The sequence below is a fragment of the Corvus moneduloides genome, chromosome 6 (assembly GCF_009650955.1).
Source record: "Corvus moneduloides isolate bCorMon1 chromosome 6, bCorMon1.pri, whole genome shotgun sequence".
NCBI classification, from domain to species: domain Eukaryota; kingdom Metazoa; phylum Chordata; class Aves; order Passeriformes; family Corvidae; genus Corvus; species Corvus moneduloides.
The window spans coordinates 30,297,637-30,315,210 of record NC_045481.1 but is presented as its reverse complement, the minus strand read 5'-3'; the positions used below and the strand labels follow the sequence as shown (position 1 = coordinate 30,315,210).

General features: G+C 32.6%; 1 protein-coding gene across 10 annotated transcripts in view; it reads left to right on the top strand.

Annotated features, from left to right (window-relative positions):
• DPH6 (diphthamine biosynthesis 6) overlaps positions 1-17,574 on the top strand; it is a 229,962-nt gene that overhangs the window by 30,871 nt on the left and 181,517 nt on the right. For all 10 annotated transcript variants that reach the window (XR_004240725.1, XM_032111720.1, XM_032111723.1 and 7 more), the window contains exons 4-5: positions 12,781-12,854; positions 14,961-15,079. Coding sequence is in view for 9 of the 10 variants with exons in the window: in XM_032111720.1 (XP_031967611.1) it covers positions 12,781-12,854; positions 14,961-15,079 (193 nt within the window). In the remaining variant the exon portion in view is untranslated. The remainder of the gene's footprint in view (positions 1-12,780; positions 12,855-14,960; positions 15,080-17,574) is intronic.

Below are 17,574 nucleotides of genomic sequence, written 5' to 3'. Positions count from 1 at the left end.
AAGGCAATATTCTGGAAAGAAAATGAGGGTCTGTCAGTGGGAAATAGCCCCACACCTTGTAATTAAAATGAGTGCCTTATTTTATGGATCACATAAGCTATTGTAGAAGGAGAGAAGGCTTGGAATAAGAATTGAATAAGTGTTTAGAGAGAAGCCACTTGGTGAAGCTCTTTATAGAGTAAGAATGTGTTTGCATCATCAAACACTTGGACCACTCTGAAAAAATTACATTTCTCAGTTTCTCTCATGAAGTGGCAGGCATGTGCTGTTGCTGAAGAATTACACACCTCCAGTAATGGGCATGCATAAATTCAATCACTGCTGAAGACACAGATTCTTTTCTTACATTCAATATGCTACATTTTGTCCAAAGACCTATAAAAATTGTATGATGTTAAAAAGGTAGAGAATACTTTCCTGGTATTGATGCTTGCATCAGAGTACTTACTACTCTGCCAGATATTGCCATCTGTGAGAGATTGCAATTTTAGTCTTCTTTCATGAAAATAAAGTGAAAACCTGTAATGCTGTGCAATTAAGAGGGTGTTTCAAAGTTTGGACTAGACTGGGAGCTTTTGAGACTTCAAGGACTGTTACCAGAGAATTGTGTCGTAAGTTGTTCTCTCCTCATGGACCTGAAATCCAGTCACCTTCTACTCTGTAAAGACTTGTTTATTGCAGTATACTCTGAGCTTAAGGTACAAAATGGGAATTTGGAGGCAATGTGGACCCGCTGTACTGAGTGTAGCAATCTTGCAATACATCTAACATGCTTTTACTAAGGGGTAATACTGCATTATTTGTTCAGGGTATATTTTTAGTTCCTTACCTTTATTGATTGATTCTAATTAATAAGCTCTAAATATCTAATGTAGAAGTGTTTCTATTGTAAGTGGGAGAATGTTATCCTTAAGAATGTATTATTAAGCTACTGTTCTGCCAGATTACTATATCTGAGCAAAAGTAGACATGGACAACTTTTATAGAAATAGGACTTTATGTGGCTGAAGCTGAAAATGTGAAATGTCTGAAATACGATCATTCAGCACATGTATATTGAACTGAAATCGTATAGGAAAATATTTGTTTCTGTTGTGACAAGAAAGTATTTGGAAGAACCCTTGATTCTTCCTGCTGAGTAGCTCAGTGAAGAGAAAGATTTGATTCTTCAGGTAAACTTTCTTAAATTTGTCAGCATAATTTGATATTGTTTTGGAATGCTTCTCTTAAGACTTGGAATCATTGCTATCATTTTAGTAATGCAAGGTGACCTTGTCTGTTTTTCAAACACAGTGATGGAAAAATAATCCAAACAAAGGCACTTTATAAGAGAATCAAACCTGAAAATCAGTGTGGCATTTTGTGCTCCTCTGTAATCTGGGAAAGACTTTATTGAAAGTTGCAATATTTTCATCAATAAGACCAAATAATGTCATAAATGAGTGGCATAAAATAACACTAAATATGCAAAGAATTCTGTTTGTTTCACTCAAGAAGTTTAAATCCTCAAAGAATTTTTATTATGGGAAGTGCAGTGAAGACACTGTAGTTTTGAAACCATAATTATTGTGTCAATACTTAAATTTGAAGAGGATCACTTCCAAAAATTAGAAAAAAATGTATAACAATGTAGAAAATGAGGGGTTGGTTTTTAAAGAATATTTTATCAGAATAGTTTTAAGTATGTATAGGCTATAGAAGAATTTGAAAATCATGAGTATGCCTTCATTTAATTCAGTTTTATTCCCTGTTTCTTTTTCATATGATTTCTTGGATCTAGTTACTTAGACAAGAGAAAAATACAAACCTTACCATACCAACTTAGTTTGATGAAACAAACATCTGGTGTTATGTTGTTGAGATTCCTAACAGTTTTAAATTATTTCAAACTCTGCTGACTTTTGGAGAAGTAACAAAAATGTTGTTGAAGATTAAAGGAGGATTCATGAGGTTTCTGTTCCAAGTACAAAAAGAAAGAGGCTTTTCTTTTGGATTTGTGTTTTCAATAGACTGTTTTCCTCCAGCATAATGTTTTAGAAAGTCCTGTGTTCTGCTTTTATGTAAGGAGTAGTGATTATAAGATCAGAAGATCTGATTATTGCCAGTACAGATAATAAGAATATTTCTGAGTTTATCTAAGACATTTTGTCATTGGGAAAAATTGAAATTTGCAGTATTTATTAGAGATTTTCTGTGAGTTTTTATGTACTTAAGAGTCCATGCCAAGATTATCTGCTTCTAGGAGTAATAGCAGCATAATGATTTAGTAGTTTGAAAACGTGTATATGAAATTCTGAAGAAGTTTTTAGAGGGACACAGTTTACCAACAAATGTGCACATATAGCAGAACAAGTGACATTGTTTCATGCAGGAAATTTTCAGGTGAAAATTATCTGCCTTTCTTGCCAGCTGAATTTTTTTTTGTCCATAGTGGCCTACAGTTCCCCATTAGAGCAATACCAAATAAAATGCAGTAAATCTTACTTCCCCAAGCATGCTTTTCTTCTCATACATTCATGATCAGGTAATTTCACATTCCAATAACTTGTGCCACTATAATAATATTTGCTATAATACTTCTTCTGTATTAAAAAAAGACTTTGGCACTTGAGAGAAGGTATCATTTTAAACTAAAAAACCTGTGAAGACAGTGAAAGCCACAGGATTTTTAAATTTGTCAACGGTTAAAAATTTTGAATTTATTAATCAGTTAATTACTCTGCATGTACTTCAGTGTTACAGTTTTTGTGACAATTCAGGAATGATTGCAAGTATTTTGCATCTTCACATTATAAATTAGTTATAAAGTATGTTCATGTTACTAGTAGACATGGCTCAGCATAGGTATAGATGTGAATTAGCTGTTTTTAAGAGTCTAAGTTAAAAATCTGCAGATTTACTATAAAATGTCTGCTTTTTCATCAAGGGACTCTGCGGTTAAAACTTTGTTTTTCATGTCTGTCATACTGCGTATTTTTTATTCAAGTACTTCAGATTACTGAATGCGGTCGATATTTCAGGCAAGTGGTAATGAAGATTTTTGATTGTGTTTGCATGACTTGTTCAAATACTGCATTGATAACTTTTTATCTTGATCAACCTTAAGTGAAAATTTATTTTTCTTACAGAATGTGATATTTTGCTTCAGTACAGTATGCTCCAGGTGTTATTTCTTCAAGTCTAGTTGGTGAAACGCTAAGTTTGACAATTTTTGATGGAGAGTCTGATTTACAAATGCTTTCAGGAGCTCTATTCTACAAATACTGGACATTTCAAAGGCTGAACATTCAGTACTATGAAAAGATATTCTCTAAATGGTAAAGGTTTGTACAGTTCTTTGGAGTTGAAGTCATAAGAAGAATATAAGCAAATTTTCCTGTTGAAAGTATTTTTCCTTTTAAAGTAAGTAGAGTTCACTGGCAATGTGAGAATGCATGTATATGTGAAAGTGTGAGGGTGCGAGTGTATTTGTATATCAGTGCACGTTACGCAGATTTCATTAACTATGAAATGCAGTTTTGAAAGATGTAGTATATGGGAGAATGAATTTATCTAAATGTATATAAATATATCTACTTGTCAGACTTGTTAGTGTCAGTGAAATTGACTTATTTAACAGTAAATTCTTACATTATTTAGAATGTGTAAAAATAAGCATGACCTTACTGTCACATTGGCATATCTGAGAGTTAGTTTAGACAAATAAAAATAATTTTTTTTTTTTAAATTTCTTTACACGAAAACATAGGGGAGAAAAAGAAGATTTGGTTCTAATGGACAAAATAGCTCATTTTCATTTAAGACATGTTTTTCTTCCATAGTTCTGACCCTTGTGCTGTTGTATGTGGTAAAAGACCTAAAAAAGGAAAAGTAGGTATCATATCATGCCTACAGTAGCTTTACTTTCTCAAAAAGGACTGTTTGCTCATAGAATTACTAGCAAGAATCAAGATACTTACATGCCTCAGTATTTGCCAGCATGTGTTCTGAACTACTTCATTTAATAACATTGCTTTGACAATACTCATATAGAAATAAATGAGACTAGGCAATTCTTGTATGACATTTTCCTAGAGTAGCTTCCCTTAGTGGGAGTCTGTTAATGACTTGAACGACCCAAACCATGGTTTGTACCTCAGGTACCCAGAGCAGTAGAGTCTGTTCATAGTTTTGTAGATGCTGCACTGGATCCTTGTTTTGTTGGTCTTCCTTGTGGAGGAGTACCGTGCCACTAGCATCTAGAAGTGGTTTGTATGGAGGCTATGTGGTCAAAGCAAGGGGAAAAGGCCTTGTGTCTATATTCAAGAATTTAGTTTATCAAAGCTGGCTTTTGGCTCTTACAGTTTGTTAAAGATACTATTTAAATAAAGAAACCCAAAAGTGAAATTTTGCCTATCTGAGGTCAGAGGATTATGCAAGTGAACTGAGTTTCATTATCTAAATCATGAAACTTCTCTTAACTAGAAGCATACAAATTAATATTTTTGACCTTTCTCTTGATTCGGTAAGTGGTTTGTCTTCAGCAAGACATTGATCTTGCACATAATAATATAGACCAGTACCTGCCCTCATAACACAAATACCTTTTTTTACTTTTTTTCATTCTGAAGAACTTCTATATGATCATGTATGTTGGTATGTTGAAAACCTAACTTTTAAATCTGATCACAGTGTTTGACTACTAATTCTAGATAAATATAACTGCTCTTAATCACCAGCACTTAAAATATCCAGTCTAGCATCAGAACAGAAACATTTATGGTTACTTGACTGTTTTGTAGTTGTTCACTGGCATCTTGTTATGGTGTAATGTCATTTATTTAATCTGGAGTTGACCGTTCATGTTAATTTTGGCTATTAAATTAAGTAATCCGTCTTTGTTGAGGTAATTTTGTAAATAAGATTTCCCGAAAGAAGTGTCTGCAGGCGAGTTTGCTCTGTAATTATTTGAATATTTAAGAGCTGGAAGTCCCAAAGGTGAAGCAGACATTTATTTGAAACCAATTCTCTGCACAAAATACAATTATAAAAAAAGTATATATTTTTTATTCAGCTGGAGACTTTTGCTTCATAGCTACAAGACTTCGTAGCCTATGTGGATGGAATGTAGGCCTCAGTTAACAGTTACTCAGTTAACAGGTATAAGGAAAACAAAAGCAGTTCTAGAGAAAACTCTTTAGGTTGCCTTTACAATAGTGGAACTCTGTTGATTTTTATTCTACATAGTATTCTATGTTTTTTGATAAATATGTGTAACTATATTAAATTTTACAAAATGCTTATTAGGTTTAGTATGAAATTTTTTAACTGGAAAAATGAATCTATCAATCTAAATTAAATAATTCAGAAAAAAAATCTTGTGAAATAGTATGGAATCTAAAATGATATAGTAATTTTATTGTAGTCTATGAAAATACTTAATATATAATATAAAACATTAATTCATTAATGAATGCTTTCTAATTTCTAAGACTAATTGTTCACTCTGTAAATGCAGCTACATGGAAAATCAGTATATCAGGAAAACTTGAATTTAGGGTGTGGTATATGACTATAGTGGAAGATTTTTCCTGGTTTTCCATTTCTCCCGTTTAGAATGTAATTCTAGCCTTTTGAACTGCAGTATTTCAATACACTTCTGTTTGATATTAGACTTGGAGTGTGATATTTCTGTCTCTTTTGCTCTCTTTCTTTTTTCCTTTGCTGTGGTGTGCGTACGTGCAAACAAACGTGTGCCTGCACCATCTTCCTCAATGTTTGTCACATCCAGGTAGTAAGAGTACCATATACTAATTAAATGTGTTTCTTGTGAGATTGTAATCAGACCCTAAAGGTGCCACTACACTGAATTAATACATTTTGTGTGTGTGTGTGTGTGTGTGTGTGTGCAGTGTTTCAGTAATTGCATTTGTAAAACTCTTGAAGTTAGGCCATCAGTTTTGCTTAAAGGTAGGTGGTAGGGTGTCTGTGTCCTATGAAGGGCATTTGTACAAATGTATCTAATTAGCTCTTAAAGTAGATTAGTTACATAGCATTATTGCCTTGTATAGATACCATTATTCAGTAATTTACTTCCAAAGAAAGTTGAAATAAGTCCGCTGTAGACTTCTGAAATTCACAGTGAGAGTGTTCACACAGGGCTTTATAAATCCACATTATACATTATATTCCCACCCGTTTTTGGAAATACTTTTTCCTGAGGAATGAAGGCATGAGATATATGTGTTTTGAGGTCCCTGTGTGGAAGACAGGAAAGTCCCAGATGATGTGTAGTGATCTGCAATCACTAAGATGATCTATGTGATTCGTAGCTGGTCTGCAGAGCCTTACCAAATAAGTGGGTTTTCAGTTTGACATAGAGTTATTATATCCTTATGTCTCAGGAATATTTCCATACTGTCTTTGATTACTTGCAGCTGCATCTGACAGACATATCAAAGCTTAGAAAAAATCACATACTCTGTTTGAAATCACTATAATCAGTGATCTTAGAATGCTTCACAAATTATAAGGCAAAACTCACATTTAAGAGTTTTCCACTCAAATAATTGTAGAAGCCTGAAAGTCCTGTTACTAGGGTATATATTGTCAGTCACACACTTGCAAATATGTTGTGCTTTAGAAGTTTTGCAACTGTATGGTAATCATTATTTAGACACAAATAACCTTAAACATTAGTTTAAGTATGGATAACAGTTTTCAGTTATTCGTACAAGCTTTAAGAAGAATGTTAATTGGAAAGACAATTTCATGTAGAGACTATATTTTATATCTTGGTCATAAAAAATGAACTCTTGTGGCAAAGCTGTGAAGCACATGTTAAAAATTATATCTAGTTTAACCATTCTTCAGCTATTTATAGTTCATTTTCTTACAAAGATCTGTTCTACACAGTACATTTTTAGGGATATTCTGCATTTTTCTGACTGGCAGCGCTCAAATTTTCTTGCAATGCATGTGAATAGGCATATACAGGCACAGGTCTAGTACTTCCTTTTCACTGTTATTATTTTGGCTGTTGTATGCAGTATTTCATTTAAGATAGACATTATTAAGGTGGTGAATAGTGCTGTGCAGTGAGATGCTTAGCAGTAACCTTTACTCATAATGTGATATTGTCTGTATGTCTTATTTTGTTCAGCTTTCTCTGGCACTGATGAAGCCTAAGGCTGCTGTTTCTTTGAGTTGCTGATAATTTTTTATCTGATTAACTGACACATTTAGTTGAAATCAGACACAGCCCTTAGGCTGGGCATGGATTTAATTTAAAAAGTATCAAAGGTTTGCACTGTGTGGTGTTTAATCATCATGTTTATCAGGCAAAGAAAAATTACCGGAAGGACCATAGGGAGAGGGTTATCTTAAGGAGCAGTAACTTGGGAAATTGATAATAACTCTGAGGTAATTTACAGCTAACTTTTACATTCATTAATATAACATTTCCCACTAATAGTTACAGTGCCTGTAATATACTAATTAAATTGAAAACATTAGCACTAATTTTCTTTTTGCTGAACTCTGAAAGGGTCGGGTAAAGACATTAAAATATGAAATGATAGAAAACCTCCCTACTGATACTACCGCAATAAATTTTTTACTTACTAGTAGAATACTTCTACCAGTATTGTATGCTACAATGCATATGAAATAATTTCCTCAGATTACTGTTATTATCAATAATTGAAAAAAAATCAAAATTAAATTAACTGTGCTAGTATAAATTAATCTTACCTCTCTTTTTCTTTTTCTTCAGCTGTGAAGCTGTATGTTAGAATTGCACATGGATATAACAGAGGCACCTTAAAAACAGCAGTGATGTTTTGGAACTTTCACAAAACTGTTATATTTTTTATACTATTTCCTGATAGGAAATGCAGCTAACAGTAGTCTATGATACACAAAGAGCAGCAATTTTGAATTTTGTTGTTCATTAAACTGTTGAAAATAATAAATAACTTTAAAACTAGGACGCCTTAAACATAAATTGTATGTTTTAATACAGTTACAGTTGCAAAGATCAATTAGCTGTTCTAACACAGTAGTTCATGAAGATTATTGTTCTTGTCCTGTGAACAGGAATAAATTTACTCTTATAACAAGACATACAATTATGGTATAATTTCACTTACTGTTAAAACATAGCTAATAATTATCTTAGGTACATTAAAAAGAAGCTGTTAAAAATGTGTTGTTTAGTTGGTTTTCAACAGTTTATTTTTCTACCTGCCTTTTGAAATGAGTATTTTTGGTAGCTCTAAAGGGGAAAAATAAGTTTTAAAATGTCATATGGAAAGTAAAACTTTGCTAGCATTTGTATACATTTGTGTTTAGCATCTGGTTTTATGTATACATTGCATATTTTGTGTTGTAGTACTTTGTGACAGAGTATATTGTACTGAGTATAAGCGCTTTCTGAATTACCCAAATATTCCAGAGAAGCAACTTAGTTTTATTTTAGAGTAGCTTATTGCACTAGAAACATATTAGTAAAGTTTAACATAGATAAATAATCTCTTAAACTAACAGTACATGATGTTTTTTTTTAAAAAATAATTTTAAAAATCCACTCAACCCAAGAAAAAAACACCCTTCCATATAAACTTTCCTCTGATGTTTTTCTGTTATCTGTTACTTTTTGTATGATACAATATGTAACATCTTTCCTTCTGAATTGTCCCAAGTTCACTTCCTCAGCTTCTGAGTTCAGTGCAGATCCCTGATCTTTACCTGCAGATTTCAGCTTGGTTTACCGTTGCTGAGTGCAGTTTTGTGAACATGCTTTTAATTGTACCAAACCTGATCAGATTCCACATTAGAAGTGAAGGCACTATTGATTCTGGGATGGATTCTCTGCTAACTCTTAGTCAAACTAAATGCCATCTGTTTGCAAGGTGTCCAATAACTCTTTCAATACCTAAGAATAAGTCCAGTGAAGAAGTAGCTTTCAGTTAGTACTCTTTGCATGCTTCAAGTGCCGAGCTGAATATACTGTGGGGCAAGGCTTTATGTAAACTGTCCAGTTGAGGAATTTATGAACGTTATTAGACCATATTTTTTTTCTGTTCTGCCTCATACTCCATCCTTCTTCTTTTCAAGTCTTCTTATTTCTTGAATGTGTGCCACTCTAGCCTTAATTTGTTGAACTGGGCAAAATAAGGGGATTGAATTTATTCCATTTCATGGAATAGTTGTCCTATTTCAAAGCATGTATTAAGTATATTAGTGTTTCTCCTTGTGGAAGCTGTTGTCTGGACAGTGATGAAAGTTAATATTTGCTCTTTACCATCAGAAGAACTGAATGAAGAGATGGTGATAAATAACTACCTGTGATAAGTTTTTAAACATGAATTATAACCACAACTGCAAAATGACATGATGTACTGCCATTTCAAAAAACAATTAAAACTTACGTATTATCAAAGGAAATAAACTAGAATAAGTGCAGACAATCATCTGTGTTACTATTTAAATCAGATTTAATGTAAGTTGTAATCAAGCAGCCAATAGTAGCCTTGTTTTTGCATTACTAACATCAAGATGTATTGCATACATGCGTACGTATTTATGTGTTTGTGTATTCATAAACATACACATCCAATGTGTTACAGATTTGTATAGTAATAAACACCCAAACAACCTCAAAACAAAACCTATGAGTAATCTTCTTGATGCATAAGTTTCAAGTTTAGGCCATTGTTTCAATGGTCATTTAGAATAAGTTCTGTGACCTTCTGTCGCTTTTTAAATTCCATTACCATAGCATGATTTTGAAATTTACTAGGACTCATGACTAGAATTTTTTAAATCCCAAACAAGTAGGTCTGTGCAACAGTTCATTTTAGTATAGAAGTATTGTGTTTGTATAAGAATAGAACATTTAAGTCTCTACTTATATTTACTTTTAATTTGAGGGAGTTTTCTTAGCAAGTATCTTTGCTGATGCATATATTTTGTCAGAACTTGAAAAACAGAACGAATAAAAAATATGTTTATGGCTCTGTGAGCTTGTTAAAAATGTGTTGGGCAAGTCAGTTGTAATCTCCATGGTTGAACAGGAGATTCTGTAAATATGTCTATTTGGGAAATCAGATTTCACTGCATGTTTGTTTATTATGAGGATACCATCTTTTTCTTTGAAGTTTCTGATAGAGTTACTCTCTTAGATGTCTCATCCACCTATTTATTTCCCATTCTTAGAGAAATTAGAGTGTACATAGTGCATATATATATATAATGAAATATAATGAAAACTATTGTGGTAATTACAGATCTGCAATGCATTATAATAAATATTATGATGATATTGAACATCTTATTTGTTTTGATGAGGTAAGAGAAATATGTTATTAAACAGGTTGCTCAGAAAAGTTGTGGATACCCTATCACTGGAAACGTTCAAGGCCAGGTTGTATGGGTCTTTAACTCAACTGTTCAGTGATTGTCATGAAAGAATGTGGAAAACTGTGTATGATATATGTATTTATGTAGCCATAGAGATTAATCTACTTGTGAGACAGCAGTTGTATACCCTTCTGTTTGCTTGTATCAGATACTTCAAAAACATTATTTACTGAACTTAGTTGATGGCATAGTTTGCCTCTGGTAAGTTAGAACAGTGATGAATTAGTAACATAAACAAAAACATAGGTAATATTTTTGGACATGTTGGTCAATGTCTGCACATTGTGACAGAGGACATTTTGAAGGAATTGCTAGGGTTATTATTTTTACATAAAAATAAAAACAAACAGTATTTATCTGATATGTTTTCCAAGGCTGTTACACAATTTTCTAACCTTTTTAAAAAGAACTTTGAAGAATGCAACTTACGTGTAGTTTTAGCAGTACAAGTAGACTGCATATCAAAATAGCATGAAACAAAGGAGTATGGAAAAATCATTTTAGATATACTTGAAGATTTGAGAAGGCTTCATGAATTAGTTGATCAAATTTATTTAAAGAAAACTCTGCTTGCACAACTGTGTTAACTTTTTAAGAAATGTAATTGTATATGGGTGAGTTGAGTAAATTGAAGTGTCTGTGATCTAAAGTATAAAGTATCTTTATCCTAAAAAGATCTTTGAAAAATTGCAGAGAAGGCTCAAAGGGAAGCAGAAATAATATTGTATGGATAATAGTAATAATAATAATGATAATAATTATTTGATCCATCATTGGATAATGAATGAATGACACATAAAACTATTCTTTTTCAGTACTATTACATCTGGATATATGAGAAGCATCAACCTGAACACTGTTCGATTCGGCATTAAGCTTCATATTAATGGATATATCCATTAATGACATAGGGAAGTATGTAACTTGAATAGATATATATTTTTAGATTACTATATGTAGGAATTTTGATAAATACAGTGACTCTTACATCTGAAGTGTAGATGGGTGTGAATAACTTAGGAATTTTGTTGAACAAATATGAAGTGAGAATTAATGTAAAGAATAAGATGACAGATTGAGGGAAGAATATCCCAGACAGGCATAAACCAGAACATTTTTCACTATATTATAATTTTGAATAAAACACCCTCTGCATAATTTTATTGATAAGAAACAGGAACTGAATTTTAAATTCAGCAGCACAACAGGCAAAGACTGATTTGATTTTGAAATTCATAACAATGCTGTCATTTCACTTGGGCTATGATTCAGGTAAATGATTTACCTAGATTGCCAAGGATAACTGCTTATCCTTTGTTCCCCACCTTAGTTAGGCAGCTGATGTGCATGTTGCAGTCAGAATTGTTCCAACCTTTACTAGGCAAAAACTCCTGGTACACTCAACGATGCTTCACCATCCAGCTGATACAGTCAAGGGGCACTTCACTGCTCAGCTTGCTTAGTCAAGGCTTAGCTGGAGTTCCTAAGATCATAGAGTAGGCCAAAAGAGAAAGGCAGGGGCAGGATGCATCATCACAGGTATATAATAGAAAATTTTGTTTTAAAATCTTGCTGTAAACTTGACAGGATTGTGAACAGGTCCAGAAAGTAAGTCATGCTGTGTAGTTGTGATCGACCTTGGTTAAAAGAGAAAAACAACTTTTACCGAAGTCAAGATAGAGAAAAGTTTAGAAAAAGAAAGTCCAGCATGTTGATTGGGACTCAAGCAACTTAAAAATGCAAGAGCTCACAAAATACTGGAACTATGTGCATTTTGAAATGTTACATTCTCTGTGGGTTTACAAGAAAAAATAAAGTGCTGTTTGTTGGCTTAGGTAATTTAAATGAAACAGAGAAAACGTGTCTTGGAAAACCTTTTTTTATAGAAGAATTTTTAAAAGGTGATGTTGAGTAGTTTTCTTTTCTGGTGTTAGGATAAAAAGAGTAATCTCACACTCTGTTGTGCTGCGTACCATGGCAAATACTAACAATTCAGTTAATTGTATGTTGTATGTTGCTGATATTTATTTGTAGGTGGGATAGCTAACACCTCACTTATAGTGAAAAGCTGGAAGGAATTTTCAGGATGTCTGGAAAACTTCAGGATAATCTGTTTCATCTGATACTTTTCAGTTATCTTGGTTATTTCTTCTCTAGAATGGTAGTTGCGTCAAGAAGACTGTGCTAGAGTAATAAGCATGTAGTAGGTCAGCTGAGCTGCTGTCTTCTGTGCAAGATCTGTACTCCAGCCTATTCTATTCTGTGTACTGGACGCAGAAAAAAAAATATTCTTGGTTGATTCTGCAAGTACAGATACTGAATCTCTACAGCTTAAACCATTATATACTGCTGTCATTGATATTCCATGTCTTTTTTCAGGACAAAGAAGGAGTGGAGGGTGTATCTGTGGGAGCCATTCTTTCTGACTACCAGAGAATTCGAGTTGAAGATGTGTAAGAAAATATTAATCTTTTTCAGTACATACATTCTGGAAAATACTCATTTGTTTTCTAACTCAAATTTAAAGCAGAGACAGTTGCCTGATTTCTCGTGTTCTGTGATACCGAATGCATTCTGTTCATTAATATATGTATTTATTTTTTCTTTCCTTTTTTTTCCTGTTTTTCCCCCCTGAAACCATGTGTTCATTAGTAAAAATCTAGTAGAGACTATACCAGAGTTTTTGATTGCTCTTCAGATCTCTCTTCATCTGTTGAAAATACTCTGAGTTTTGGTATGAAAATAGTTGAGTAGGTTCAGTTCTTTGATTTCAACAGAAAGGTCACTCAGTTCCAATGACTGCAGTGTTGTGGTCAAGTCCCTCTATTTTTCACCAGAGTTTTAATATAGAGGAACATCCTGTGACTTGTTATCAGGAAATAAATACAAGAGAATCCTTATGTGCACGTCTTCCCGGAATTCCTTAAAATCTAACATTTGTTATTATTAATCAGGAGCTTCCATTTGTCATTTCTATTGTGTACAATCTAAAGTCTATATAGATTGTGATTCTTTTAAGAGTCTTAATTAACAAAGAGGATTATGTAATGGTAATTGTGTCTGTTATGTAGGCCAATATTTGATGTGAAAAAGATTTTCACTATATATGTCTGATGAAATGCAAAACTACCTTGTGTTAAAAATTAATTATAGTTTCATGAGTTCATTAATTATTTGTTGATGATGAAAGCAAATATCTGGAACGTGTGTTGGGATGCCAACTCAGCTCATGTCAGCTCGTTACAGAGCACGTTTGCTTTCTTTACAGTTTACATAGATAAATTGCAGTCAGAAATAACTCCTTCCTTTTTCTTTTCCCTTATACTTAAACATTTAAATAATTGCCTCTCATGTTAGTAGGATAAAAAAAGATCACTTTTGTTGATGGTGAGTTTTACATCTTTACCACAGCTAAAGGATTGACAGGAAATCATAATATTTCAAGCAGACGTGATTATTTCCAAGGTTGTGCAGTGGTAAAATACTTCACGTTGATCTGTAGATTTAGCCCTTGCAATAAGGTTGTTTCATATGAACTGTCCCAGTTACTTGGATTCAGCTAATTTTTTAGCTGAAGTTAGGCACCTAAGTGAACTACTTTACATTCAGAGCTGCTAAATATTTCTATTAAAAAACCTGGTGCTCTGTTAAAACATTTGAAAGTAATAAGTAATAAGAAAACCAGTCAGATTATGTGAGTGCTAACTATGCATTTACATGTCAACATTAAACATACATTTAACTATAAAGTCTTGACAATCATAATAGTGGGTCTATCTAACATGTGGAGGAATGCCCATATATGTGAGAAAGACCATGTATTAGAAAAAACATGGTAATTGACAAATAAATGTAAATCTTAAGTGCTCTGAAGTAGTCCCATAGTTAAATGTTTTAAGTTTTTCAGAGCTAGACCTTACACATTTAATCACAAACTGATGGATCTTGAAAATTTACAGAAGCGTTACCTATCAATAATGCAAATTAGTGATTCTCTAAATGTGATAAACAATCAAATGTTGTGTATCAAATGCTGTCTATACATGCTATGTATCAAATTATTAACTTTACAGTAACAAGTTGTTAATTTGTATCACAAGCTGTATATATTTTCTTGAATTATTCTTTTCCTTGGGTGTTGATCCAAATCACAGCAACAAATTCAGCATATTGTACTAGGACATATGCCACATTTATCACAGAGCAGTAACTCTGGCCTTAGCTGTGTTCACAAAAGTGGTGACTTCCTAAGGTACTAATTGCTTTGTGTCCCAAAAGGTTTAGGAATGTGTTTTATGGCTTTACTTGTGTTCTCGTGCAGATCCGTTTACTTCAGTGAGTTGCATCTTACGTAGATGAATTATAGTCAGAACAAGCGTATTTCTTTTTTTTTTTTAATATATATATTAGACTTAATGTTTATAATGAAAGATACGAATAGTATTGTAATTGAAATTATGGAATAAAAATTATTTCAGGGTAGGAAAAGAATTTTACATGAATAATGTTGAGTAAAAGCATAATACTTTGCTTTATCCAATTTATTGTTTGTTTTTAAGGTGCAGAAGGCTTAATCTTCAGCCTTTAGCTTACCTCTGGCATTGGAACCAGGAAATACTGCTTAAAGAAATGATATCATCTAACATTCAAGCCATAATCATAAAAGTGGCAGCTTTTGGTATGTATTCAGATTCTGAGCAATATTGTCTACTGAAATTTCCTGTGGCCAAATCGACAACATAACAGAGAAACACAGAATTTTTGTTCTATGTTTTAGGATATGAAATGCTAATATCAAGAAAATTATAAAAAATTGCTCAATAACAGTCATGATGTCTGAATAATTAATTTAACAGGATGCAATTCATTTTTAAAGGAGATGTGGAAAAGCTGGAAATTAATTCTTCCTTACATTAAATTCCTCTCATAATTTTTTTGTTCTGGTTTGTTTTTGATTTGCAGTAAAGATGCATGCATAATTCAGTAGTTCACAGTATTGTCATTTATAGATGATGCAGGCTAGTGACTAGACAATATTATAAAGCAACCGTGAAAGTTTTAATAGAAATACATCAAGTTAATATCAAGCAACATATAACTATGAGGCCAAAGTATTTTGTGTAACAGCAGTCTTGGAGTTGGTAAATCATAAGAGCGAACAAATAATCCATCATTGCCTCTAAATTGTTTTTGGTATTTTAAATGTAGTTCTTTAGCATACCAGAAAATCAGTCTTTTCATTGTCAGCTATATAGAATCAAGTTTTATAGTGAAGCAAATCAACATGAAAGTTAACCTATCTGTTTATTGCTTGAATGTAAGGATAAGGTCAAATGAAGTTTTATAAGAAGGCTTATGGAATTATGTGCTCTAAAAGCCTAAGGAACACATGAGAAACGTGCTACTAATACAATATATTCATTTCAGGCCTCTATGCAGTTTTCTGTTTCAGAGTAGCAAATGAGTTTTTTAAGCATAAAATGTGACCAAAGGACCTTTTCTTTTGTGGTTGACTATAAATTTGTGGTCCACTGTAGCAAAGAATGGTTTGTATCATACAAGTGGCATCAATGATTAAAGATCTATGTTTGGAAGATAGTGTTGCATAATCTTTCATTAGAAGTTTGATGGCTGGTTTACCTGGGCAACTTTCCCATCAAATACCTAATCTCTCTTTCTTTTAAAGAATGCTTTATAACAAAGTAATTTCTCCATCATTATTAACCAAGAATTGAATTATAATCCCTTTAGACTGGATGGATTACATTAATTTTTTAAAATTAATTATTTTTTAAAATTTTATTTATTTATTACTCTTTTTCTGGTATAGTTTCTAACTAGTTTTTACATTGTCACTATGATGGTCTCACTCTATCATTCTGTAGGATCTGCTAGGGCTGAGAGAAGGATTAGAATGATTAGAAATACCACATACCCTCATTCATTTACAGGTAACAAGCAATGTAATTTAGTACTGTTTTCCTGAATTTCTGGAGGTCAGTTACAAGTACATAGGAATGGAATGCCATGTTTTCTACTACAAAACATTTGGTTTTAAATTGGAAAAAAAAAGAAATATACCATTTTTAAATAATAGGTTTCAGGCCATGTAAAGTACATTTATATATTTATGTTGTATTTCCATGAAATAGAATGCTTTCGTTGCTTATACTGGCATGAAGAAAAAAATAAAGTCCACAAAGCATATGTAACATGTTTTTTCACATCAGACTTATTTTTTTACAGAAAATATATGATTCAAATAATAGATAAAACTGTTTCCCAAATAGACATCATTGATGACCTGCCATGCCTGAAGCAAGATAAGTTTGTCTTTTGTATTCTACAGTCTTAAAAAAACTTAAAATGTACTAGTTAGTGCACAAAGAGTGCTTTGTGGGCTATTCATTGGAAGAGCGAATACCATAAATACTTGTAGATGGCAATTAGATAGAAAATCACTCCAAGTTATTTTTCCTTTTTATTTTTTTGGCTACAGGTAAAAGAAAGATCTTATCAGAGTCAATTTCTCACCTGCCTTAGGCAGACATAATTAGATGTAAGCAAATTTAATGGAGCTTTTGTGCTCTGGGGCCATTCTGTAATGCTTTAATAATTGCATGCCTTATTAAAGTGGATTTAAGGTATGAAGGCTGTTTAACATATCAAGTGGCAAAGAAGATAAGATACAGTTTAACTTTTTGCCTTTTAGATTAATAATCAAAGCTAAACTGCAATGAAAATATTTAAAATAACAGATTTAAGAGTCTGAGGGGGTAATGCATTAGGTGATACATTGTACAGTCGTTAATGCAAGAAGCAAATCTGTAACCTGAGCTTGACATTCATCAGCACTGGCATACTTGTACACCCGACTTGTCCTGTTTTCCATTAACTCAGTGCCAGTATTGACAAGGTAAAAGCCTGTCATTTTATGTGGAAAGCACATAATTATGCAAGTAAATGAGCATTAGTTTAGTACATTTCCCTGAATCCACCATTACAAATTAATACCATAAACTTTGCCAGAGGCAAGAGTTTTCTATCTCAGAGTAGTGTAGTTTTCCAGATGGGATGCCAATTGCTCTCACTTATATGCAAAAAAAGTATTGTTAGCAATCTTTTTCACATGCCTTCTGTTGATCTATAAGTAGATCAGCTTTCTTTCCTTTA